The sequence below is a fragment of the Saccopteryx bilineata genome, chromosome 3 (genome assembly GCF_036850765.1).
Source record: "Saccopteryx bilineata isolate mSacBil1 chromosome 3, mSacBil1_pri_phased_curated, whole genome shotgun sequence".
Classification (NCBI taxonomy): Eukaryota; Metazoa; Chordata; class Mammalia; order Chiroptera; family Emballonuridae; genus Saccopteryx; species Saccopteryx bilineata.
The window spans coordinates 263,905,226-263,933,020 of NC_089492.1; the positions used below are offsets into that span (position 1 = coordinate 263,905,226).

The 27,795-nt window shown below is 45.7% G+C and overlaps 1 protein-coding gene across 1 annotated transcript; it reads left to right on the forward strand.

Annotated features, from left to right (window-relative positions):
- The first annotated feature begins 1,970 nt into the window (after nucleotides 1-1,970).
- Nucleotides 1,971-27,117, forward strand: SF3A3 (splicing factor 3a subunit 3). Its single transcript, XM_066269600.1, has 17 exons — nucleotides 1,971-2,152; nucleotides 2,432-2,479; nucleotides 4,110-4,162; nucleotides 4,269-4,374; nucleotides 7,061-7,133; nucleotides 7,485-7,576; nucleotides 9,527-9,609; nucleotides 11,948-12,086; nucleotides 12,594-12,662; nucleotides 13,685-13,752; nucleotides 13,914-14,021; nucleotides 15,554-15,623; nucleotides 18,872-19,036; nucleotides 19,130-19,240; nucleotides 21,203-21,293; nucleotides 25,885-25,940; nucleotides 26,836-27,117. The coding sequence occupies exons 1-17, from the start codon at nucleotides 2,057-2,059 to the stop codon at nucleotides 26,911-26,913; spliced, it is 1,506 nt and encodes a 501-aa protein (XP_066125697.1). The 5' UTR covers nucleotides 1,971-2,056; the 3' UTR covers nucleotides 26,914-27,117.
- Nucleotides 27,118-27,795: the final 678 nt, after the last annotated feature.

The window sequence follows — 27,795 nt, forward strand, 5'->3', positions numbered from 1 at the left end:
TGTATTTTTCTGAAGCTGGAAATGGGGAGAGACAGTCAGACAGACTCCCGCATGCGCCCGACCGGGATCCACCCAGCACGCCCACCAGGGACCACGCTCTGCCCACCAGGGGGCGATGCTCTGCCCCTCCGGGGCGTCGCTCTGCCGAGACCAGAGCCACTCTAGCGCCTGGGGCAGAGTCCAAGGAGCTATCCCCAGCGCCCGGGCCATCTTTGCTCCAATGGAGCCTTGGCTGCGGGAGGGGAAGAGAGAGACAGAGAGGAAGGGGGGTGGGTGGAGAAGCAAATGGGCGCTTCTCCTGTGTGCCCTGGCCGGGAATTGAACCCGGGTGCCCGCACGCCAGGCCGACGCTCTACCATTGAGCCAACCGGCCAGGGCTCTTATTCTATTTTTAATGTGAAAGAAGTTACCCTGACTAAAGGATGGGTACACTGCCTGACCTGTGGTGGCGCAGTGGATAAAGCGTGGACCTGGAATCTGAGCTCCCTGGTTTGAAACCCTCCGGGCTTGCCTGGTCAAGGCACATATGTAAGTTGATGCTTCCTGCTCCTCCCCCCCTTCTCTCTCTCTTTCCTGACTCTCTAAAAATGAATAAATAAAATCTAAAAAGTAAAAATAAATGTAAAAAATAAATAAATAAGGATAGATACATCAATGATTAGACAGTGGCCTGTTACGGCAATTTGTCACTTCTTTTTCTCTTCATAGGCACCCCCTGGCTTTCCATAAGTTCTTTTAACAAAGAACTGTTTCCACAGGACCAAGGGCAGATCATGAAGCCCAAAAGGGAAATGTTGGCTGGTTATGTTGATAGTATAAGACAAGGTATACTCGGTATAACTAATCCCAAGTACCAGAATATATGTCAACAAGAATATAATTAGGAATTTGTCCACCACCATCTGACAAATAGCTGAAGGAGTAACTAAGACTATTGCTGCTCAACCCAAGTCCCTAGATTCCCTTGAATATTAGCTGGCTAAGATGGGTCTGAAGAAGAGGATGACTTTGGTATTCCAAAGGTGTGTTAACCTAGATGCACAAGAACAATGGGCAGGGCTGGCTGAAAACCTTTACTGAAAAGGTTATTGCCTGTAGCATGACTACTCACCATGACCTATCCAGTTAGGAATTCATGATTAGATCAGTCTGTGAGGTTACAGTTTGTCACTGGGCCTTTCAGTTTTATTATAAGATCCCTTCTTCGTTCACAAAAGAAACAACATAAAACCACTATCAGCCTGACCAGGCAGTGGCGCAGTGGATAGAGCGTCAGACTGGGATGCAGAGGACCCAGGTTTGAGGCCCCAAGGTCGCCAGCTTGAGCGCAGGCTCATCTGGTTTGAGCAAAAGCCCACCAGCTTGAACCCAAGGTTGCTGGCTCCAGCAAGGGGCTACTCGGTCTGCTGAAGACCCGCGGTCAAGGCATATATGAGAAAGCAATCAATGAACAACTAAGGTGTTGCAATGCGCAATGAAAACTAATGATTGATGCTTCTTATCTTTCTCCGTTCCTGTCTGTCTGTCCCTGTCTATCCCTCTCTCTGACTCACTCTCTGTCTCTGTAAAAAAACAAACAAAAACACTATCATCCATCCCCATTTTGCTGACAAGGACACTGAGGTCCAGAGAAGGGGAAGATGTTGTAAAAAGTAACAGTGAGAGCTAGGGACTTAAGTTCCAGTCCAGCGTCTCCAATCTGTGCTCTTAAGTTCCTCCTTGGTCCACACTGAATGCCCCCTTGTCCGCCTGGCGGGCTTCAGGCAGGCGCCGCGAAACGTCAGGTTCCTGGATTTCCGTGTGCCCCCTAGAGGCACCTGCAAACCTACCAGCATCACTCGACCGCACTCCCCGCCAGCAGGGAGCACTGCTGCCGTTTCGATAGCACAGACTGGATCTCCTTGTGGTGCTCATTTTCCTCCAGTCCCCGAGGCACTTCCGGCACCGCGGAACTTTGGTGGTGCAACCGGACGCGTAGCGTGGAGACGCAGGCGCGTAAGGCGGCAGCAGTTTCTGTCGGTGTCGGGGATCTGAATTGAGTTGAGGCGAAGAAAAGATGGAGACAATTCTGGAGCAGCAGCGGCGATATCATGAGGAGAAGGAACGGCTCATGGACGTCATGGCCAAAGAGATGCTCACTAAGAAGTCCACAGTGAGTGGGACCTGGGCAGGGGCTCCATCTGCGGCTGGGCTCCATCCCCGTGTGTAACCTCGGAGAGCTTTCTTTGATCTTCAGACCCGCCCGCTCCCCGCCCCCTCCCGGGCTCCTTCTCCGAGGTCGCACCTGGATAACCTCCTCCCGGGGTCCCGCGCCCCATGGGCCCCTGCTTTAGCCGCTAAGACCTGAGCGGGTAAGCTCCGCCCTCGGGCGGCCTTTCCAACTCTTTAACTCCGACTAACGGTGTTTGTGTGACCCTTTGCTTTTTTTCAGCTCCGGGACCAGATCAATTCTGACCACCGCACACGGGCCATGCAAGATGTGAGTGCCCCGTTGTCTCCTTCTCTTTGGGTCGGAATGAGCTGGGACGGAGAGGGATAGGCGAGGTGCGAGGTCTCCGAGCCCTGGCCAATGATAACCAGATTGGCCCAGTCGCGGGTTGTCTGCCTGGGGGTGTCCGTGGCTGTAAGCTTGAGGCTGCTGAACTGCCTTTCCTCATTTCTCTGAACAGGAACTCTTATTCATTCATCATTACTCGGAAAGACGCCCCTTATAGCATCCTCTATCCCATGGATGTGCAAAGGATAGTTATGAAAAGTCGAATACTCAGGCACAGAAGGCACCGTCTCTTCTCTCCAAAAGAGAATGCACTGCTTTGAAATATATGAAGTATTTTTGCTTACATTGCCCTCATTTGCCTAGAAATATTTCAGTTTATTACCTTTAGAAAACTAATCAAAGTGGAGGTTCGTTATACTGTACTCTTGTATACGTTTGAAGACTTAAAAAAGGAATAAAAGATCTAATTACAGTTTCAGATTTTTAGGAGAAAAACTAACATTACAAGTCTCGATTTACCTAAATTCCCAAATCCAGAATATTCTACGAACAAACAGTTTTTGTTTTATTTTTGGTAATTATTTGGTGGCAGACTGACTTGATCTCATTTGGCAGCAAAACCCGTCATGAAGAGATGAGAAGCTTTTTGTGGGCTTTATCCTACTTAGTAAATAATACATAAATTTTATTGCAGAACTATTAATATTTGTTTCAGGTTCCACTAGGGGTATTACATAATATGTAGTGCCTTCCTAAACCTAAAAATTCCAAATTCTGAAACAGATCTGGTCTCAAAAGTTTTGGAGAAGGAAGTATGTACCTGTTCCGTCCTGAGTGTGAATCTAAAGGAAGCTGTGTGATGTTTTATTTAGTCTGTGCACTCCTCAGTCAAGCTTTTTGAAGAAGTGAAAATCATTAGATGACCTTTTTGTCTTTGAGGGTCTTAGGTAGGAACGGCTGTTTAACATATGACTCTTTTATGATTCTTTTTGGGAAAGGTAAGCATCAGTAGTGTCTGAATATAGGAACCTTCTGCCATCCCTTAAATTGACTTATTTTAAAAACTAACCAGGATCTTGACCAGGCATGGTGCAGTGGATAGAGCGTTGGCCTGGGATGCAGAAGATCCAGGTTTGAAACCCCAAGGTCGCTGGCTTGAACGTGAGCTCATCCAGCTTGAGGGCAGGATTGCTGGCTTGAGTGTGGGATCATAGACATGACCCCATGAGCCCAAGGTCGCTGGCTTGAGCCCAAGGTCGCTGGCTTGAGCAAGGGGTCACTGGCTTGGCTGGAGCCCCCCAGTCAAGGCACATATGAGAAAGCAATCAATGAACAGCTAAGGTGCCACAACAAAGAATTGATGCTTTTCATCTCTCTCCCTTCCTGTCTGTCTGTTCCTCTCTATGTTTCTCTCTCTGTCTCTCTCACTTCAAAAAACAAAAACAAACCCTAGGAATCAGTGTTATATATTAAAGATACCAGAAGACACAAACTTTTAACACATCTCTCGGTGTTTCCTTGGGCTTTGACTAGCAACCCCTTCTTGGTTGGTTAGTTCTATCGTTGTATAGATTGCTTCTTTCTGATAGGTTTGTGTTTGTCTGTCTTTCAGAGGTATATGGAAGTCAGTGGGAACCTGAGGGATTTGTATGATGATAAGGATGGGTAAGTAACAGTCACAGTCAGTCTGGGAATTGGTGCCTCTGAGGAGCCATGGTTAAAGAACTGAATTTTATGCTCTAAGTGCTCTGGGTTTTTTCTGAAATTGCAGGTTACGAAAGGAGGAGCTCAATGCCATTTCAGGGCCCAATGAGTTCGCTGAGTTCTATAACAGACTCAAGCAAATAAAAGAATTCCACCGGAAGCACCCAAATGAGGTAAGGCCTCAAAAAATATTTTCTCCAAACCTGCCTAAGCGCCTACTGTAGAAAAGGTGTTAGGAAAGTGGAGATGTGCCACTTAGATGTTTCTTCAAAAACAGAATTATTTAGCTGCAAGGAGTGTAGTTAGAGAACATCTTATAAATCTAGTTCCTTTAGGATCACCCTCAGCTTTAAGTCAAAGCCATTCTCTTCTTGGGCAGCCCCCCGCCAGTGACTGAGCACAGTGGGGGTAATACAGCCTGGCTCTCTGCCCAATATGAGACACTTCCTACAAGCAGTCTTTGTTCCAGAGCTCCCCATTGGGTTGTTGAAATATCATCCTGTCTGTATCATGGCCTAGGCTTTCCCTGCCCAGTCTTCCTCTCCCCATTTTATTCTCCATGAGTACCACCCTCCCCCCAGTAAATTGCTTCTTTTACTGTCTTGAAATCTGCAACCTAGAGGATCCAACTAACAAAGAGACTTGACTCACTTCCAGTGATCATTACATTTTAAAGATTCACCCCAGAGACCAACTCGTAAAATATCTTTCTCATTTTCCCCCATCCCAGTTAATCTTTCCCTTTATGATCCTATCGTATGTCCTGACGGTGAGTGTCTGCCCCATTATGTTTTAAGATTATAAGAAGCAGGGATTGTGTCTCAGTTATCTAGAACCCATTAGGTATCTTGCACAGCTAACCAAAGGAGTTCTCTACAAGGAGGGGAAGCACATCATGGCTGTAGGAGAAATGGAGAGAGGTGGATTAACAATTACTCTGAGCTTTCATGTCTGTGGTAGCTGGATAGAACTAAGAAAGAGAATCCATTTGCAGTGGAAAATGAAATTTTTTGCATGTGGATTTTCAAGTGATCTTATATCTAGTTAGAAGTGTACACTGAGCAGCTGAAGTTAGGTGACTAGGGCTCACGCAAGAGGCAAAGGCTCATGATTTAGATTTGAGAATTATCACATGGACTTGATGGTTGAATCCATGAATCATAGAGCTGTAGGAGAGAGACACAATGTGAAGGGAGACTATCAGAGCTTCTCTGTGCCTTGGGGCACATAGAGAATGTACTTAATTATAAGGTATTTAACTGAAAAGGAGCCTGGGAAGACTTCTATCACAGAAGTCAGTTGACAGTTCCAGGTACTGGTTACTGATGTCTAAGCGAAGAGTCTCAGAAAGGAAGTCACTGGTGTCAGCTGTTTTTGAGTGGTAACTGCTGGGATGGCTATTTCACTGAAGTATTGGGAGCGGAAATCTGATCACGTGGTAAAAGTGGGTAATAGGGAAATAGTATGGAGTGTGGAACATGCATCTGAAAGACTAGCTGAAGAGAGAAGAGGAGAGACGAGGCTCACAAGAAAGATGGGGAGGATGTTCATATTTAAAGAAGCAGTTGGAAAACGACTGAAAAAAATAAGAAGGGAGAGGCTATTATTTTTTTCACTTTTACACTAGCCCTTTATGTTGTTGATGTAAGAGTTTTTATTGTAAGAGTTTTATTTGAGCTAAACTGATGACATATGCTAGGGAGCAAGATCTCAGATGCTCCAAGAGAGCCTTTTATTTTTTATTTTTATTTTTTTTTTTGAGAGCCTTTTATTGAAGTTAAGTGAAGGTATCAGGCGTCCCCAAACTGCGGCCCCCTGAGGCCATTTATCCAGCTCCCGCTGCACTTCCAGAAGGGGCAACTCTCATTGGTGGTCAGTGAGAGGAGCACTGTATGTGGCGGCCCTCAAAACGGTCTGAGGGACAGTGAACTGACCCCCTGTGTAAAAAGTTTGGGGACCCCTGAAGGTCCTCTTACACACCTACATGTCTCCTCACCCCCTGAGAGGGCAGAGTAAGAAGTCTTGCAGCCAAGGGAGAATATGTGAGTATCATTCTGGTGTGTTAACCATATTCTAGCCCTGGTAGAAAGGCGATGAGAAATAAATGGTCATATAAATGATTGGAGCTCTAGCCAGTGGCGCAGTGCAAAGAGCGTCATCCCGTGGCGCCTAGGGTGCCAGTTTGACCCAAGGTCACTGGTTCCAGCCCTGGTCAGGGCATGTATGAGAAGTAGTCAGTGGGTGCACAGCTAAGTGGAACGAGTTGATGTTTCTCTCTCCCTTCCTCTCTCTTTCTCACCCTCCTCCTCTCTCAAAAAAAGGAAAGATGCTCAAGATATACTAAGTAGAAAAAAAAAAGTTTGATTATGTGAGAAACAAAATAATAACCTTGCAACTGCTAGCATGTGCTTATACAAATACATACAGGTAAACCTACTTTTGCCCCACCCTGTATATTTAAATATATAGAGGTTTCCAGATTTTGCTACATATTTGAATCACCCGGGGATCTTTAAAAAGTACCTGTTTAAGAGGATTTTTTAACACTCTTTTAGGTGAGTTTAATGAGCAACACACTTTAGGACTAGCTGGCATAGAAAAGGGTCTGTTAACAGCAGTTACCTATTTGTAGGATAATTAATATAAGGGACATCAATTTTATTTGAGTTTTTGTGAGTACATGTTAGTTTAGTGATATTTAGTCAATACAGAAAAGGAGAAGAAAAAGGCAGTGGGAAACAGTAGCAGGGTCCTAAGGTGAAATCAGACCCCAGCAGTGTCGGAAGCCCTGTGTTCTGTGTAGCCCATTGCTACTTTTATGTTGGGAAATCCACCTGAGCTTCTTCTCTTTTCCGTCAGATCTGCGTGCCAATGTCAGTGGAATTTGAGGAGCTCCTGAAGGCTCGAGAGAATCCAAGTGAAGAGGCGCAGAGTACGTAGGATTTTAACCTTCCTGTGCAGCACCAGCAGACGTGCAGGATAATGACAGCTCAGCCTGCCCTCAGAACGGGGCCCCACAGAAACCTGTAGCTAGGTTCTCCCACCATTTTCTCTTCTGGTTTCTCTGTGCTAGACTGCCCTCCTAGATTGGCCTTGGACAAAAGATTGTGCCAGCCTAGCTCAAATTCACTGGCCTGGAAAGCTGAGGTCTGTTCAGTTTATGAGCATAGGAACATCTGGGTGAAGGGCTGCTGCTTGAAACAAACTAGCAGTCCACTTGAAAAGCCAAGTCCAAGAAAATGGTCTTTAGTATCTGACTCTTTGGTCTGTCTCATTCCTTCAGATTTGGTGGAGTTCACAGATGAAGAGGGATATGGTCGTTACCTGGATCTCCATGACTGTTACCTCAAATACATTAACCTGAAGGCCTCTGAGGTAAGACCCAGGAGAGGATAAAGTGGTTCAGATTCTAAGGGTGAGTCAGGACACTGGGCTGGGGCTACTAGAAATGAAGCAATTAGAGCACTGTTTTTTAAACGCTGGTCAATGGACCTGTCCCCCAGAAATTTCATGCCAGTCTGCAAAAGAATTAATCACCCTGACATTGTGTGAAGGTTATAGACCCAAAGATCTTAGTCAAATCCACTTATGCTTGGTGATTTCTGCCTTAGTGGTCCCCAAAACAATTCTATTTTCACCTGTCCCTATGTGTAAAAAGGTTGGAAACTACAGAATTAGAGTGTCTTATGTTTTGCAAGTGTAAATATTAAAGAGTAATGTGTTGTGTTGTTTTTTACAGGGACAGAGAGAGAGAGAGACAGAGAGAGGGATAGATAGGGACAGACAGACAGGAATGGAGAGAGATGAGAAACATCAATCATTAGTTTTCATTGCGACACTTCAGTTGTACGTTGATTGCTTTCTCATATGGGCCTTGACCGCTGGCCTTCAGCAGACCGAGTAACCCCTTGCTCGAGCCAGCGACCTTGGGTCCAAGTGGGTGAGCTTTGCTCAAACCAGATGAGCCCACGCTCAAGCTGACGACCTCGGGGTCTCAAATCTGGGTCCTCCACATCCCAGTCCGACGCTCTATCCACTGTGCCACCCCCTGGTCAGGCAGTAATGTGGTTTTTTTAGAATTAAACTATTCAGAATGAAAGGTGAATACAATAAGTGTATAAATTTTTATTTTTATTTTAAAAATTACATTTAAAGGGGTGGCATTGATGAATAAGAGTACATAGGTTTCAGGTAAACATTTCTATAGCATTTGAACTGTTGATTATGTTGTGTACCACCCATCACCCAAAGTCAGATCATTTTCCGTCACCGTATATTTGTCCCCCTTTACTCCCTTCCCCAAATTTTATTGATATAAGCATATTTTTCTTTTGTACAAATAAATTTTTAAAGCCTGACCAGGTGGTGGCACAGTGGATAGAGTGTCAGACTGGGATACAGAGGACCCAGGTTCAAGACCCCGAGGTCGCCAGCTTGAGCGCAGGCTCATCTGGTTTGAGCAAAAACTCACCAGCTTGGACCCAAGGTCGTTGGCTTGAGCAAGGGGTTACTCGGTCTGCTGGAGGCCCACGGTCAAGGCACATATGAGAAAGCAATCAATGAACAACTAAGATGTCACAATGAAAAACTGATGATTGATGCTTCTCATCTCTCTCCATTCCTGTCTATCTGTCCCTGTCTATCCCTCTCTCTGACTCTCTCTCTGTCCCTGTAAAAATAAAACAAAATAAATTTTTAAAAAACTCACAAATACATATCATGCTCCTGTGTTGGGCACACATGGTACCTAGTACATGGAAGATGATAAACAATCTCACCAGCAAAGGGCTATTTATTTAGTGTCTTTCTTAAAAGACATTACAAAAACAATTTAGCATGAGAAATGCAATTTAATGTGACAATCTCAGAAAGATCTCAAAGTGTATGATTAAGTTCCTTTTGGAGTGGTGAGGAAGTGCCCAGAAGTTCAGTGACTACACTTGAAGCCCCATGAGGGCAGGTTCTTTGTCTTGTTCTCCTCTGTATCCATGTATTTGGTCCAAGATGCTAATAAGTGATTGATGAGTGTATCAGTGGCACCTTGCAGGACCTTATTTCCAGGATATAGTACGTATCAGGTCTTTAACCAAGTGCTTAGTATATAAGTGTTCAACAGTATTTCTTTTAGTTTACTATTGATCTTTATTTTGCAGCGTTAATTGTATGTTTTCTATTTTTCCTAGTTAGTGTAGAAATTAAGTGATAGAACAGAATAAGACTAAAATGAGCCAGGCCTTGCTACTTTGTTAGGCAACACTCAATTTTGATTTCATTTATTGGAGATTACATTGTAACTTGGTGGAAACATCACTTTTCTCTTTCTAGAAACTGGATTATATTACATACCTGTCTATCTTTGACCAGTTATTTGACATTCCTAAAGAAAGGAAGAATGCAGAATACAAGAGGTAAGCGTTACTGCTTCTAGGCTCTACGGGATTTAGTGTGAAGAATTGAGGGTAGAGTTCTGAATTTTGTTGCCTGAAAGGTGTTTATGAAAGACATCCAGCTTTATTGAAAGATAGAGGTTTCGAATAACGTGGTTTTAAAACCTTTGTTTACTCTGGCTGTGGAAGAATATGTGTCTCTGAGCACATCTGTAATCTTATACTGTTCTTAATATTAAAGCCTCATTTGTAGAAGGAAGTCCCCCATTCAGGGATATCTGTGTCTTTAGAGTTTAATGGGAAAAATTAAACTTTCTCAGATTTTGACTGAAGTGAGGTTCCTGCATCTGATGTAGAGATGTTAAGTTTTGTTTGTGTTATACCCCTGGGTAGTAGTAAAATAAAATTTGGTTTTAACCTGAAATATTTTTTCACTTGAATTTTTTCCTTTTTATTTATTGGGCTGACACTGGTTAACAAAAGTGCCCAATTCCACAATACATCATCTGTATAGTGTATTGTGTGTTCATCACCCCAAGTTAAGTTTACCTGAAATCTTTTTTTTTTTTTTTTTTTTTTTTTTTGCATTTTTCTGAAGCTGGAAACGGGGAGAGACAGACAGACTCCCGCATGCGCCCGACCAGGATCCACCCGGCACGCCCACCAGGGGGCGACGCTCTGCCCACCAGGGGGCGATGCTCTGCCCATCCTGGGCGTCGCCATGTTGCGACCAGAGCCACTCCAGCGCCTGAGGCAGAAGCCACAGAGCCATCCCCAGCGCCCGGGCCATCTTTGCTCCAATGGAGCCTTGGCTGCGGGAAGGGAAGAGAGAGACAGAGAGGAAGGCGCGGTGGAGGGGTGGAGAAGCAAATGGGCGCTTCTCCCGTGTGCCCTGGCCGGGAATCGAACCCGGGTCCTCCACATGCTAGGCCGACGCTCTACCGCTGAGTCAACCAGCCAGGGCCTTTTTTTTTTTTTTTTTTTTTTTTTTTTTTTAAGTTTACCTGAAATCTTTTATGTTTGAGTTAAGACTTTAGTATTTGGAGTAATATTGTGAGGATGAGAGAAGATAGGAAAGGTCAGAATCAAGATGACATGTTAGGAAAAAGTCAATTGTAAGCTTTTTAAAACATTTTTTTGTAAGAGAGGGACAGACAGGAAGGGAGAGAGATGAGAAGCATCAATTCTTCGTTGCAGCTCCTTAGTTGTTCAGTGATTGCTTTCTCATATGTGCCTTGACGGGAGTGGGGGACAACAGCAGAGCGAGTGACCCCTCACTCAAGCCAGCAACCTTGGGCTTCAAGCCAGCAACCATGGGGTTGTGTCTGTGATCCCATGCTCAAGCCAAAGACCCCGAACTCAAGCTGGTGAGCCCACACTCAAGCCAGATGAGCCTACGCTCAAGCCAGCGACCTTGAGTTTTGAACCTGGGTCCTTTGCGTCCCAGTCCAACGCTCTGTCCACTGCCCCACCACCTGATCAGGTTGTAAGCATATCTTAAAACGTAGTATTGCTTTTATGCCTGACCAGGCGGTGGCGCAGTGGGAGCATCGGACTGGGATGCGGAAGACCCAGGTTCGAGACCCCAAGGTCGCCAACTTGAGCATGAGCTCATCTGGGTTGAGCAAAAAAAAAAAGGCTTACCAGCTCGGACCTAAGGTCGCTGAGCAAGGGGTCACTTGGTCTGCTGAAGACCCACGGTCAAGGCACATATGAGAAAGCATATCAATGAACAACTAAGGTGTTGCAACGAGAAACTGATGATTGATGCTTCTCATCTCTCTCCATCCCTGTCTATCCCTCTCTCTGACTCTCTCTGTCCCTGTAAAAAAATCAAAAAAACGTAGTATTGCTTTTAAAATCAAGTATCTCTAGCCCTGGCCAGTTGGCTCAATGGTAGAGTGTCAGCCTAGTGTGTGGAAGTCCCGGGTTCAATTCCCAGTCAGGGCACACAGAAGAGGCGCCCATCTGCTTCTCCACTCCTTGCCCTCTCTCTTCTCTCCCTCTCTGTCTCTGTCTCTCTTCTCTCCTCTCCTCTCTTCCTACAGCCATGGCTCAATTAGAGCAAACTGGCCCCAGGCCCTGAGGATGGCTCTATGGCCTCTGCCTCAGGTGCTAAAAAATGGCTCTGGTTACAATGGAGCAAGGGCCCGGATGAGCAGAGCATCACTCCCTAGTGAGCTTGCCGGGTGGATCCCGGTCCAGGTGCTTGTGGGAGTCTGTCTCTCTCTGCCTCTCCTCTTTTCACTAAAAAAATTTAAAAACAAAGTCTGTAAACTAGTACCTCTAGAATTATATTTACAGCACATAACAGTGTGTCAATAGAAAACCTTTTTCTGTATTGCTTGTTTATCTATAGATACCTGGAGATGCTGCTTGAGTACCTTCAGGATTACACAGATAGAGTGAAGCCCCTACAAGATCAGAATGAACTTTTTGGGAAGATTCAAAATGAGTTTGAAAAGAAGTGGGAAAATGGTACCTTTCCTGGATGGCCGGTGAGCTTCAGTGGGTGTGCGGGCGGAGGGCATTTGGGGAACAAAAGTAACTGTTTTACTTTAACCTTGAGCCTCTGCTTTAGGGCATTTTATGTGACCCCTCAGGACCAGTTGTGGCCATAAGGAGTCCTCTGCCCAGTATACTAGGATTTCTCTGTGTTCTTTGGAATGAGATTTGTCAGGGTCCACTTGCTGTTGGCTAGGTCCAGGATTTTCATCAGCCATATCATTACTGCTGTGTGGTTCCAAAAACAGATAAATTACATACTAGAAATCTCTACTATATATTTTCACAAATCCTGGAGCTAAACTTGGGTTTTTCCTGAATTCTCAGGAAGAGAATGTACCATCTGTTATTTTTTTGTTCCTGCTCTGCTCTTGTAGGAACTTAATTCTTATTCATACAGGTATATAAGAGTAGGGCCTACCAGCACCTGGTAATGTAGGTGGCTCCCATGCCTTGATTCTAAACTTTGATCCTAATAAACACTGTATTTTTCTTGCCAGAAAGAGACAAGCAGTGCCCTGACACATGCTGGAGCCCATCTTGACCTCTCTGCTTTCTCCTCCTGGGAGGTATGTTTTCTTTGGCCAGTATATTGCTCTTGTTTCCTCCTCAGAGGGACCACTCAGTTTCCTGTTTCTGATGCCATGGACTTGCTATGATGAGATTCCAGTTCCTGGGACCAGGCATCTACAAAGAATACAGGAAAAGGAAAAGGATAAAAAACTTAAAACAAGTATTTTGAAAACTATAAAATGGTAATTCAAACCATAGTCAGCTCTAGTGGAGATAATGGAATACTGGTGTGGTTATTTATGAACTTGACCACAGTCAGTCCTTTGGAGAGTTTGAGCTTCCTGTTAGGAGATTGGCTATGGAGTGTGTGGTCTTGCCGCAGCTTCAGGATCACCCACACCACCATGCAAAGACCTGAAAGTTGGAGCATTTATTGTTTGTCAAAATCCATTTAAATAGCCTGACCTTTGGTGCGCAGTGGTTAGAGTGTCATCCTGGGACACTGAGATCACTGGTTCAAATCCCTGGGCTTGCTGGTCAAGGCACATATGACAAGCGAGCAATGAACAACTAAAATGAAGCAGCTATGAGTCATTACTTCTTGCTCTCCACCTCTCTCTGTAAAATCAGTAAATGTCTTTAAAAATATATATATTTAGGCCCTGGCCGGTTGGCTCAGTGATAGAGTGTCAGCCCAGCATGTGGAAGTCCTGGGTTCAATTCCCAGTCAGGGCACACAGAAGCATCCATCTGTATCTCCACCCCCCCCTACTTCCCACCCCATCCCCACCCCCGCTTCTCCTCCCACAACCATGGTTTGAATGAGCAAGTTGGCTTCGGGCACTGAGGGTGGCTCCATGGCCTCATCTTAGGCACTAAAATAGCTCAATTGCTGAGCAGCGGAATAGCAGCCCCAGATGGGTAGATCATCAACCCCAGACAAGGGTTGCCAGGTGGATCCTGGTTGGGGTGCATGCAGAACTTAGTCTCTCCACCACCCTGCCTCTCACTTGTTGAAAAAAATGGAAAAGGGGAAAAAGTCTGTTTAAATAAAATTGTCACCTGTCTTTTTCTATAGGAGTTGGCCTCCCTAGGTCTGGACAGATTGAAATCTGCACTCTTAGCTTTAGGCTTAAAGTGTGGCGGGTAAGAGACTGGTTTTTCCTTCATAACTGTCCCATTTATTGTGTTTGCATGATCTGTGTGGCTCTGATACCATTTTCCTGTCACCTCCCTCTGCAGTGCAGCAATAAACAAGCCTGTGTGGTGAAGTAACCCTGAAATCCTTTTTCCCTCTGTCTTCTTAGGACCCTAGAAGAGCGAGCCCAGAGGCTATTCAGCACTAAAGGAAAGTCCCTGGAGTCACTCGACACCTCCCTGTTTGCCAAAAATCCCAAGTCAAAGGGCACTAAGCGGTGAGTGGCCGGGGCAGCACCTCTGCTTATAGTTTTAAAATGTCATTCCCATGCAGAGTTTTTATCACAACAGAGATTTTAAAGCCTGTGTTACCTCCATTACTGATCCAGAGACCCAGTCTGCTTTTTCCTCTGCTAATGGTGATTGGTGTGAAGTCTCTGATGTTAACTGCTCTATGTACCCTTTGTACTTAGTAGCTTATGGGCAGCTTCAAGAAATATTTTCCTCCCCTGGCCGGTTGGCTCAGCGGTAGAGTGTCGGCCTGGCATGCGGGGGACCTGGGTTTGATTCCCGGCCAGGGCACACAGGAGAAGCGCCCATTTGCTTCTCCACCCCTCCACCTCTCCTTCCTCTCTGTCTCTCTCTTCCCCTCCCGCAGCCAAGGCTCCATTGGAGCAAAGATGGCCCAGGCGCAGGGGATGGCTCCTTGGCCTCTGCCCCAGGCGCTAGAGTGGCTCTGGTCGCAAAAGAGCGACGCCCTGGAGGGGCAGAGCATCGCCCCCTGGTGGGCAGAGCATCGCCCCTGGTGGGCGTGCCGGGTGGATCCCGGTCGGGCGCATGCGGGAGTCTGTCTGACTGTCTCTCCCCATTTCCAGCTTCAGAAAAATACCAAAAAAAAAAAAAAAGAAATATTTTTCTGTTTATTTTTCCTAATGATATTTGAATCTGTTCTGAGCCACATGCTCGTACAGGGTATTTTTAATTTTTTTTTTTTTTTTCTAATTCTTACAACAACCCTGAAAAGTACTTGTTATCCAGAATTTTTTATAGAGGACTCTGAAAAGTTATGGGATGTGTCCACTTTCTCAGTTACTATGTGGCAGAGTCAGGATTTGGGCCCACATCTGCCTGTTCTGGAGCTCGCTCTTCCTATCACATGTAGATTATGGTAGAAATGTATGTGTCTGGCTGTGTCTTCCCCCTTCTGTAAGGATGCAAAAGGAAGCTTTCGTGCTGTCCCAGAACTACCTCAGCACTTCTCTGGGCGAGTCCTGAGCTGGACAGAGCGTTTGCTTTCCCAGCATATTTCTCATGTGCTTAGAATTTTTTTTTTTTTTTTCATTTTTCTGAAGCTGGAAACAGGGAGAGACAGTCAGACAGACTCCCGCATGCGCCCGACCGGGATCCACCTGGCATGCCCACCAGGGGGGCGATGCTCTGCCCATCCTGGGCGTCGCCATGTTGCGACCAGAGCCACTCTAGCGCCTGAGGCAGAGGCCACAGAGCCATCCCCAGCGCCCGGGCCATCTTTGCTCCAATGGAGCCTTGGCTGCGGGAGGGGAAGAGAGAGATAGAGAGGAAAGTGCGGTGGAGGGGTGGAGAAGCAAATGGGCGCTTCTCCTGTGTGCCCTGGCCGGGAATTGAACCCGGGTCCTCCGCACGCTAGGCCGACGCTCTACCGCTGAGCCAACCGGCCAGGGCATGTGCTTAGAATTTTTAATGCAGCTGCTGGGTGAATGTTCTCAGTTACAAGTGCCAGGACATTGGTTCAAAGAACTCTTGAGTGATGCAGCTTGTTTCTTGTTCTTAGAGACACTGAGAGGAACAAAGATATTGCTTTCCTCGAAGCCCAGATCTACGAATATGTAGAGATTCTTGGGGTGAGTAACTGACTCTAGTGAGGGCTATAAATTCTCCAAGGTATGGGAGTAAGAGAAATATTAACTCAGTATTTTTTTCTAGGATTGAAAGAGGAAAAGTAGGTGTTCAACTAGTTCCGCAAAAAATAGTTCCCACAGGGTACTTGGTCCTTTAGTGAGGTCCTGTTCTGTTCTTAGGTGTCGTTAGATGATATTCCCAAGTTGCCCAGTTCCCATAAGACTAGGAAGAGAGCATAGGATTCTTAATATAATATTCAGGATGGTACAGGTTTTTTGCCTGAGCTCCAGAATACACCCAGCGGGTAATCCAAGAAGCAGACACTCAAAAGGGAAGTAATAGAAAGGATGCTCACAGTGGCTTTTCGGGTATGACTTATTCTAAACAGGCATTACTTACATCTTCACAAATTGTTGGAAACTTATTGGGGCTAGAGTGTTAGTGGCACAAAGCTGTCTAGAAGGTCCTGGCCAGTTGGCTCAGCATTAGAGTGTCAGCCCTGCATGTGGAAGAAGTCCCGGGTTCAATTCCTGGCCAGAGCACACAGGAGAAGTGCCCATCTGCTTCTCCACCCTTCCCCCTCACCTTTCTCTCTTTCTCTTCCCCTCCTGCAGCCAGAGTTGGCCCAGGCACTGAGGACGACTCCATGGCTTCTGCCTCAGGTGCTAGAATGGCTCTGGCTGCAATGCAGCAATGCCCCAGATGGGCAGAGCATTGCCTCCTGGTGGGCATGCCAGGTGGATCCCGGTTGGGTGCAAGAGGGAGTCTGTCTGACTGCCTCCTCACTTCTAACTTCGGGAAAAAATCCAAAAAAAAAAAAGCTGTCAGGGAGCTGCTCCTTGAATATTGTTTCAGGGAGCCGGAGGGTTGGTTGCGGATGGAAAAAGGCCTAACCTGACCAAAACACTTACCTTAGAAAGTAGGGGGACAAGTAGCCTGACTAGGCGGTGGCGCAATGGATAGAGCGTTGGACTGGGATGCGGAAGGACCCAGGTTCAAGACCCCAGGGTTGCCAGCTTGAGCGCGGGCTCATCTGGCTTGAGCAAAAAGCTCACTAGCATGGACCCGAGGTCACTGGCTCGAGCGGGGGGTTACTCAGTCTGCTGTAGCCTCATGGTCAAGGCACATATGAGAAAGCAGTCAATGAACAACTAAGATGTCGCAATGAAAAACTGATGATTGATGCTTCTCATCTCTCTCCGTTCCTGTCTGTCTGTCTCTATCTATCCCTCTGACTCTCTCTCTCTGTCTCTGTAAAAAAAAAAAAGAAAGAAAAAAAGTAGGGGGAGGAATAGGAGGAAAGTAGATCTCTTTCAGGGAATAGAAGGTGGAAGAAAGGGTAACACTCATCCAGAGAAGATGGCCAGGGTTCCTGCCAGAGACCAGCCTGTCTGATAGGGTCAGCTCTGTGCCGTTTTCACCCGCTCTCAGAGCCATTCCTTTTACAGACGCTCAGGTGGTGGTGTGTATCTTTGTCAGTTGCTGTGGATGTTTTCATTTGCCCTTGAGGACCATACATAGTAGCTATAAATCTAGAGTCTCCTGTTGGTTCCCTTTATCAAATCTGCCATCAAGCCTGACCAGGAGATGGCACAGTGGATAGAGCATTGGACTAGGACGCCGAAGACCCAGGTTCAAAACCCCAAGGTTGCTGGCTTAAGCACAGGCTCATCCAGCTTGAGCAGGGGGTCGCTGGCTTGAAGCCCAAGGTCGCTGTTTTGAGCAAGGAGTCCCTGTTCTGCTATAGCCCCACAGTCAAAGCAATCAAGGAACAACTAAGGAGCTGCAATGAAGAATTGATGCTTCTCATCTCTCCCTTCCTGTCTGTCCCTATCTGTCTCTCTCTCTGACTCTTTGTCAAAAAAAAAAGGAAAAAGAAAAAGAAAAACTGCCATCAATAAAAGGAAGCTAGCCAGACATTGGACACTGGGGACACTTATATTCTCCACAGTGAACTTGGGCTTTGCTAATGTGGTCAGCAGTCCAAGTGCCACTCCTCTGAAGATGACATGCCCTTGATATAGGTGTACCCACTACTTTCTTCCCCTTTTGAGAGCATTTTGCTTTCCATGCTAGGAGGTGGCACCATTCTCTTTGAAATTCAGACAAGAGGGTTTCCAGTAGATGCTCATTATGTACTGTAGATTTTTTTATCATTATTTCACCATCTATTGATATCTGTTGGTTTCTAGACATTGTGTTGAAACTTTGGTTACAGTTATAACAGTATATGTGTCACATATATTACGACATAGCCCAGGGTTCAGGAACCTATGGCTTGTGAGCCATATGTGGCTCTTTTGATGGCTGCATCTGGCTCGCAGACAAATCTTTAATAAAAAAAAAAATAACATTAAAAATATAAAACATTCTCATGTATTACAATCCATTCATTTCCTACCACTCATGTTCATGGCTGTGGGTGGGTGGAGCCAATCACAGCTGTCCTCTGGGACAACACCAACATTTTATTGGATAATGCATAATGTACACGGGTCGTTGTATGGCTCTCACGGAATTACATTTTAAAATATGTGGCGTTCATGGCTCTCTCAGCCAAAAAGGTTCCCAACCCCTGACATAGCCTTTTGTCTGTGTAAAACCCACTTTGTTGTTGGAGAGACAGATGAACGCAGTGATGAGATACATGCTATAACACATTGAGATGGAGTTTTCCAAGTAGAACGAGGGAGGAAAAATGTTTCAGGTAGAGGAACTAGTAAGCATGAAAAATTTGGTGAGTTGCAATAGAAATTTGGACTTTATCTTTTCAGTGTAGAAACACAATAAAAGTTCTTTATGCAGAGAGTACCATTAGATTTTTTTTTTTAAGATTGGTATTTTTAAACAGGTAAATCTGGGAACAGCATGGAGGCTGGACTGGAGTGAGGAGAAACTCAGGGCAAATTGGAAGGTTCTCATCCTGGGGAGGGCATTAGCAACCGGGAGGAGAAGAAAAGACTGGTTCGGGAAATATTTTAGAGACTTGTTTCTGTTCTGCAGTTGTCCGTGGCCTCAGATGAGTAATTTAGGCAAGTGACATAAAAGCTTAGCCTTTTTCCTTTGGAATCAGGGAGGGCCTGCTGACAGGAGTTGTGATATGAAGGCAGACTTTCCCTTTATTCTACAAGAGAAAGCCTCGTCCTTGGAAGTGAGGGGACGGCAAGGGTTGCAGGGAAATAAGAAATTTCCCTTCTTGTTCTTCACTCCTTTTCTCTGACTTCCTTTGTCATTTATGAACCTGACTTAGGAACAGCGACATCTCACTCATGAAAATGTCCAGCGCAAGCAGGCTAGGACAGGAGAAGAGCGAGAAGAGGAGGAGGAAGAGCAGATCAGTGAGAGCGAGAGTGAAGACGAAGAGAACGAGATCATTTACAACCCCAAAAACCTGCCCCTGGGCTGGGATGGCAAAGTAAGTGCCGGTGCTGCCGCTCTCCCCACTTCCCACCTGGACGCAGGTACAGACACTCCTCTAATACTGTTTCCTTTCTCGTTTTTTTTTTAGCCCATTCCCTACTGGTTGTATAAGCTTCATGGCCTAAATATCAACTACAACTGTGAGATTTGTGGCAACTACACCTACCGAGGTCCCAAAGCCTTCCAGCGGCACTTTGCTGTAAGGAATTCAGAGCCATTTCTACTGGAAGTTGAAGTATGAAACACGAGTCCTTTAGTGATGAGGACAGGAGCAGCCTGAGGGGTTTACTAGTGTCCAGAGCTTAAGAGAATCAGAAATGGCTTGGGTCTCAAGTCAGGCATGCGGCATTCAGCCTTTGGTGCCAGTGCTAGCCTGCTATTGAATATTGAAACTTCATTTCGGTTTTCTTTTTTTTTTTTAATTCACTGAGAAGAGGGGAGGCAGAGAGACAGACTCTCGCATGGGCCCTGACAGGGGTCTACCTGGCAAGCCCAATAGGTGGCGGTGCTGGACCCATCTGGGGCACTACTCAATTGCTCAACAACCTAGCTCTTCTTTTTTTTTTTTTTTTTTTTTTTAAATATTTTATTTATTGATTTTTTAGAGAGAGAGGAGAGAGACAGAGAGAGAGAGAAGGGGGAGGAGCAGGAAGCATCAACTCCCATATGTGCCTTGACCAGGGAAGCCCAAGGTTTCGAACCGGCAACCTCAGTGTTCCAGGTCGACACTTTATCCCACTGCGCCACCACAGGTCAGGCCCAACCTAGCTCTTCTTAGCGCCTGAGGTGGAGGCCATGGAGCCATCATCAGCGCCCAGGGCTAACTCACTCCAATAGAGCGTGGCTGTAGGAGGGGAAGACAGAGAAAGAAGCGAGAGGGGGAGGGTGGTAAAGCAGATGGGCACTTCTATGTGCCCTGACTGGGAATCAAACCCAGGACATCGACATGCCAGACTAACGCTCTACCACTTATCCAACTGGCCAGGGCCTCCTTCTTTGATTCATGTGTGTGTGTGTGTGTGTGTGTGTGTGTGTGTGTGTGTGAGAGAGACAGAGACAGAGACAGAGACAGAGAAGGACAAACAGGAAAAGAGCAAGATGAGAAGCATCAGTTCTTTGTTGCAGCTCCTTAATTGTTCAGTGATTGTTTTCTCGTATGTGCCTTGATAAGCGGGGCGGGGGGGGCAGGGGGAGGGAAACACTACAGTGGAGTTAGTGACCCCTTGCTCAAGCCAGCAACCTTGGGCTCAAGCCAGCAATTATGGGGTTGTGTCTGTGATCCCACACTCAAGCCAGCAACCTCAGGGACCTCAGGGTTTTGAACCTGGGTCCTCTGTGTCTCACTCTAGCACTCAATCCACTGCGCCACCACCTGGTCAGGCTCCTTCTTTGATTCCTAAATGGGCCTTTGCCTCTTTGAAAAAAGAAACTGAAGGGATGACATTCATCAGGCTATTCTTGAGACAAGGCATTATCTGGGTGGCCTCCAGTAAGTGGCTTTACCCTTATTTGGTTTCTGTCCTCAGATCTTAGTACTTGGAAGGAAACTTTACAGACTGGAAAAGACTTACTAGACCAAGAATGGCAAATTTATATGAACCTCCTTCCTCACTCAGACATACCTATTACTAATGGACCTGGGTCTTTTCTGCTAAGCCCTTTCAACACCAGTGAACTGGAGTTGGCGTCCAGGATAAAGCCCAAACCATTTGCCATCTCTGAGCCCAGCTGTCATTGCTTCAGCATCTCTCCCTACCCTCTCGCATCCTTGCTTAGTATACCTTAGAAACAGTCTTCTCCTTCACTGACAAAGGTGGCCCTGCTTGCCCCCAGTAACCCTTACTCACTGTGATAGTGGGGTTGCATGTAAGGTGACTAGTTAGAGTTGCGATGTTTTTCTTGATACAGAGGTTTTGTCTGAAAGACTAACTGGATCTAGGATTTAGGTCTTAGGTTTTATAAACCAGCCCAGTGAGGTAAACCCTGCAATGCTGCTTTGAAATACCTTCCTCTTGTCAGTCACACCAGCTGTTCACAAACACGAACCACGGAAGAAGTGCTGCCTGTAAGCAGAGTCTTTTGCAAAGGATCAGGTTAGGGCCCACGAGGGCAGTGGAGTCAGAGCTCTGGGTTCAGCTGCTTCCTTTTGTTTCTCTTCCAGGAATGGCGTCATGCTCATGGCATGAGGTGTTTGGGCATCCCAAACACTGCCCACTTTGCTAACGTGACACAGATTGAAGATGCTGTCTCTTGTAAGTAAGCTTTATTCTCCCCTAGGCCACACCAAGTGGCCACTCCTACAACTCCCTGTCCCCACACTCGGTGTGTCCAGGCCGAAGGGCAGCTTGTGGATATGTGACTGCTACAGCAGTCATTCATGACTGCGGTTTTGAGGGCCAGCAAGCAGTGCTGGCTATTTCTCCCTTGGGAAGAGCCCTGTGCTGAGAGTATAAAACAGGGCTTTTAATCGAGATCTGTGAACCCTATATGCAAGTTCTTGTATGAATGGGTATGTGCATATTCACCTGAATTGATTTTAATAGTTAAGCACCACTGCCAGGAAGAAGAAACTAGAACTGGTCTCAGTAAGCTTATTTCTGAGGTGAGAGGGCATATACACAGAAACGCAGCAGCAAAATAGCCCCCGGAGGAAGAGCGAGGTGAGTACGCATCGGGCCCGCCAGCTTCCGTTCGCCTGGCAGTGGCAGCTCTCACTGCCAGCAGCGTCTTCCCTGCAGGTGTTTCCTTTTCGTTTATCTCTTGTCCGTCTTGGTTTCACTTCCAGCTGGTTAGACTGAGAAGAAGTGAGTTTTACCGCTCAGCTTTGGTAAATTTTAGGCGTTCACTGTCAAGTGTACTTGTCACGCTACTCAGCTGCCTGATCAGCCAGCTCCTTCTGCTCCGTCTCTGGGGCTGTTTGAGTCCTCCAGGGCAGAGCCGAGTGGAAGGGACCTTGTAAAGAGCTCCCTGATTCCTTCTGGGGACTCTTAAGTTTGTGTTTCAGTCACCTTTGAGGACTCCTTGCTTTCCTGTCTTCCCGTATTAATTTAGGAGTTGGGATCATCCCATCCCTCCCATCACAGTTACAATACGTCTTTATTGCCAGGTGACCCAGTCAGTCTCCTTACTTTTCCCTTTTAGCCCTTCCCTTTCTGGGAGGAAGTTAAAGTAGAAACAAAATTTCTTAGAACCATAATGCTGCATTTTGTTATTTGTGTTTTTTTCTTAATGCTACATTTTGAGTGTGGCCTCGTTTTTAGATGTGTTATAGCTATAAACCCCAATAAATGGGTCACAGTTTATGTTTGGTGTTTTTTTAGGTTTTGCAATTTACCTGAGTTAATTTATGTTGACACCTCAAGATTGATTTAATTATATTATTTTAGGCTTACAGTTATGCCATCTACAAAAGCGAAGGGATATTTTTATTAATTTTTTCCATGTATTTTCTTCATAGATAGTTATCCCAAGCATTACGCTAAGTCTTACATTCAATAGAAATGAGTGATAGGTGGCCATCCTTGACTTGGATGCTGTTTTTTCTTTTTGAATTTTTTGTGCTTTTGTGGGGTTTTTTGTTTGTTTTTTTTTTGGGGGGGGTTGTTTTTTTGTTTTGTTTTTGTTTTTTTAATTTTATTTATTTATTTATTTTTACAGAGACAGAGAGATAGACAGGGACAGACAGACAGGAACGGAGAGATGAGAAGCATCAATCATTAGTTTTTCGTTGCGCGTTGCGACACCTTAGTTGTTCATTGATTGCTTTCTCATATGTGCCTTGACCGCGGGCCTTCAGCAGACCGAATAACCCCTTGCTGGAGCCAGCGACCTTGGGTCCAAGCTGGTGAGCTTTGCTCAAACCAGATGAGCCCACGCTCAAGCTGGCAACCTCAAGGTCTTGAACCTGGGTCCTTCCGCATCCCAGTCCGACGCTCTATCCACTGCACCACCGCCTGGTCAGGCTGTTTTGGGTTTTTTTGTATTTTTCTGGGCCTGGTTTTTTTTTGTTTTTGTTTTTGTTTTAAGATTTTACTTTATTGCTTTTACAGAGAGAGGAGGAAGGGTGGGGAATGAGAGTATGGGCTCACAGTGGTTTCATTTTAGTTGTTCATCACGTGCTTGTTGCTTGTACATGCTTTGACTGTCGGGCCCGGAGTTTCGAACAGGCAACCTCAGCATTCCAGGTCTGTTCTATCTACTGCGCCACCACAGGCCAGCCTATATTTTTTCTTTAAAATTGAACAGATGAGCCCTGGCTGGTTGGCTCAGTGGTAGAGCGTCGGCCTGGCGTGCAAGAGTCCGGGTTCAATTCCCGGCCAGGGCACACAGGAGAAGCGCCCATCTGCTTCTCCACCCCTCCCCTTCTCCTTCCTCTCTATCTCTCTCTTTCCTTCCCACAGCCAAGGCTCCATTGGAGCAAAGATTCCCGGGCGCTGAGGATGGCTCCATGGCCTCTGCCTCAGGCACTAGAATGGCCCTGGTTGCAATAGAGCAATGCCCCAGATGGGCAGAGCGTCACCCCCTGGTGGGCATGCTGGATGGATCCCAGTCTGGCACATGCGGGAGTCTGTCTGACTGCCTCCCCCTTTCCAACTTCAGAAAAATACAAAAAAAAAAAAATTGAACAGATGACAGCTAAGAAAGAGTCCTGTGGAATTGCCTCCAGAGATTCCCTTTGGGTGGTTGGTCACGGTTGACCAATATTCATTAGATGCGTTAATACATTAATAACATCAAATTCAGGTATCACCATGTTATTTATAATAATAGCATAAGAGACTTAAACATTTTAATGAACTCTAGGGACATTTCTTATGAAAGTAATTGCTCTGCTAAAATCATGGTACCCTGTTTCTGTGGCTTTTTATTGGGTCATCTATCCCATCAAAAACAGGAAATTCAGTTAGTGTGCTGCACTTACTCTTAGTGAACCCACACTGATGCCCAGAGGTGATTCTCTTTTCTGTTTTCAGATCCCACTTGTCCATAGTTTCCTACATCCATTTTTTTCTTTAAGAAAATTATGGCAATGCTTCTGATCTCTGGTATTTCAGTACCACTCTGGGTTGGATCCTTGAATGGTTTAAACAAAGACTATGACCAGGAGCTGTCCTGGTACATGTTTGCATGTGATAAATTCTCCATTTCTTGGTGTTGTACATATTCTTTGAGGCTAAAGACTTCAGCTAATTTAAAGCAATTAGCCAGGAAGAAAAACATGATTACTCAAGCACCTAAATGCTAGGCACAGAGCTAAGCATTTTCTTGTGTATTGTCTTCTTTACTATTTCTTTTTTTTTTCTTTTTTAGTTATTTTTGTTTTGTTTTGTTTTTACAGAGACAGAGAGAGAGTCAGAGAGGGGGATAGAAGGGACAGACAGACAGGAAACAGGGATAGACAGACAGGAACGGAGAGATGAGAAGCATCAATCATTAGTTTTTCATTGCGCATTGCAACTCCTTAGTTGTTCATTGATTGCTTTCTCATATGTGCCTTGACTGTGGGCCTTCAGCAGACCAAGTAATCCCTTGCTTGAGGCAGCGACCCTGGGTCCAAGCTGGTGAGCTTTTTACTCAAACCAGATGAGCCCACACTCAAGCTGGCAACCTCAGGGTCTCGAACCTGGGTCCTCAGCATCCCAGTTCGATGCTCTATCCACTGCGCCACCACCTGGTCAGGCTTGTTTACTATTTCTTGCATGCTTTTTTCTTTTATTTTTTTTTTAAGAGAGACGGAGAGAAATGAAAAGCATCAACTTGTAGTTGTGGCACTTCAGTTGTTCACTGACTGCTTCTCATACGTTCCTTGACTGTGGGGGCATACTCAAGCTAAGCCAGTAACCCCTTGCTAAAGTCAGCAACCTTTGGGTTCATGTCTGTGAGCTTGTGCTTAACCCAGCAACCCCACACTCAAGTTGGTGACCTCAGGATTTCAAGCCTGGGACCTCAGTGTCCCAGGTCGATGCTCTATCCACTGTGCCACCACGGGTCAGGCGAGTTTGCTATTTCTTTACCCATCTTCAGCTTCCTCTGTGGGATATTTTTTTCTAATCTTTGTCAAGTTTAGAGATTGTCATACTTGATGGAAAATGTGGAAGCATATAGGAAGCTAGTAATTGTGTCTTCTCACCATCATCTGTTAATATTTTATCATCTTCCCTCCCTACCAGCAGATCTATCCTGTTTGTTCCACATAGCCTTTCGTCCTTAGAGTGAACCTTCCTGACACCTTTCTTAGAGATTTAAGTTGTTCTTTCTCTGGTTTTGTATCTGTCCTGTCTTGTATACCTGATCAGACTGTTGATGGTGGTGGTGTCTGCAGATGTCTCCCCGCTTTCTGTCTTTATTGGATAACTTGTCATTGAACCGTCAGAATTCTTGTTTTAATGTTTCTAGTATTTGTTGAGCCATCTTATATTTCATACTCTTTGGCCAGGAGAGTTCACCTTTTTTCCCCTTTAATGTTTTTGAAATATATCCATCAGACTTTAAATAAACATATTCAATAATGTCTGGTGTTCCCTTTTTCTTCTGTTATGAACTCTAAGACAGGTCACTTTCTCCAGTAATTCCCATAGGTTGTACCACATTTACATCTTTCTTCAAGAATATCAGTTCTCTATTCTAAGAGGTTTTTGGTTATATTCACTCTAACTTATCTTTTACAGAAAAGCAAAGGTTGTGGTAAATTTTAAAATGGAGGTGTCTACAAGTGGCCCAGAACCAAAATTCCAGTTTGGGGCAAACAAAATTTTCAAGAGCAGAGTCGATTGGGGACGTCCTAATGGGGGGTGTAGCGCTGTGGAGCAGTGGATGCTGAGTCTGCTCATTTCTCGCCCGCAGTGTGGGCCAAGCTGAAGCTGCAGAAGGCATCAGAACGGTGGCAGCCGGACACGGAGGTGGGTGCTAAGGTGCCGTGGGAATGGCGTCCAGTGACGGCGCCCCTCACCATGGAGAGGGGAGGTGAAAATGGTCCCTGTTCACTGCAGTGTAGCGTATAATGTGACAGTCAGCTCTGGATGTGTAAGCCTGATTGACTTGTGATATTAAATGTCAACTTAAAGTCTGTATCTTAAGACAGGTGTATCCTCTCACTGAAATTCTGAAGTGGCAAGCAGGAGTAGCCAATGTCTGGTCATGCCACGCGATTCATAAGCTAAGAAGTTGAGAGTCCACATCCTACATTATATCTCCTTTGAGGACAGCAGCTAATGAAAGATGGTCCTCTCATGGGGTGGGAGGCATCCTTTTTGATCTTGAGATAGTCATCCCAAACAGCAGCTTTCAGAGGTGAGGGGGACGTGTATGTAGCAACTTTCTTGGGTCAGTGGTTTTCAATATTCCTTTTCTAGTAGCAGTGGTCTTTTCACATCATCACATACAACTCGGGTGTGTCAGAGCAGATAAAGCAGAACTGGACATGAGGAAGCAGCCTCCTGGCCTCCTCTCACCTTCCTGTCTGCAGGGCCACTTGGGCAGAAACCTCGGGTTCTGGGAACCATGTGAACTGTTGTTTTATGTCTGCCTTTCTCAACCAGAGTTCCTCATCTTAAACACAGGTAGTGACTTGAATGAATGATTTTTCTTATATATCCCAAGGTTGGGTTACAAGTAGTACCTTTCTCGATCCCCAGTTAGCTTATTACACACAGTGGATGCCTTAGGTCAGGATGGGGCTTAATTCTCTTCCAGAACCCTCGCTGAGAATGGCTGTCTTAGTTGAACGCCAGGAAATCAGGCCAGGGTGTCTGTCTCCCTGGAGGCCTAGCTAACAGTGCACCCTTTCTTTTTTAGGAAGAGTATGAAGACTCCAGTGGGAATGTTGTGAATAAGAAGACATACGAAGATCTGAAAAGACAAGGGCTGCTCTAGTGTCCAGGAGTGTATTTTGGCTTTGGGCTTGCCCAAGCCTCCCTGAGATCTGCTTTTTCTATTTCTCTCAACCAAGTGCTCCTAAGGACTCTTTGCTACATAGTCTTACGGTCTAGCATGCATCTTGTAGAGACAAGGCATGCTGGCAGATTGAAGGGTTGAGATGTGTTTTATCTGTGTTTTATATTAAAAGAGGTCAGAAAACAAAACCAGCTCTTATTCTGAATGTGTCTTATTCTGAAGCCCTGGATTATGGACTCAATCCTTTTGTTCTTAACACATTCCTACCACTTTCTCATCAACTTCACTAGCAACTAAGGTTTAATGAACACCTGTTAAGTTATAAATACATGTTATGTTAAGTGTATCTGACCAGCCTCTTTCCCCATTTCCTCCAGTGAGCATCCCCCCAGGATAGCCCCCACCCTTATTGAGTCAGTTCTTCATTCACATGCTAGGGAAGATGGGGAGGGTGAGCCAGGGCCTGTGCTAAGGACCAGGTTGTTGGCACTAAGGTTTTTTTGTTTTGTTTTTTTGTGACAGAGATAGAGGGGGACAGACAGAAAGGGAGAGATGAGAAGCATCACTTCTTTGTGGCACCTTAGTTGTTCATTGACTGCCTTCTCATATGTGCCTTGACCTGAGGGCTCCAGCAGAGCAAGTGACCCCTTGCTCAAGCCAGCAACTCCTCACTCAAGCTGGTGAGCCCGCGCTCAAGCTGGCGACCTTGGGGTTGCGAACCTGGGTCCTCTGCATCCCAATCCGATGCTGTATCTGCTGTGCCACCACCTTGTCAGGCAAGGTTTTGTTTTTTTTTTATTTGCCTAAAGGAGTTGGGCTGTTTTGGAATGGGCCCACAGCCGGCCCCTTACCCAGTCCTCA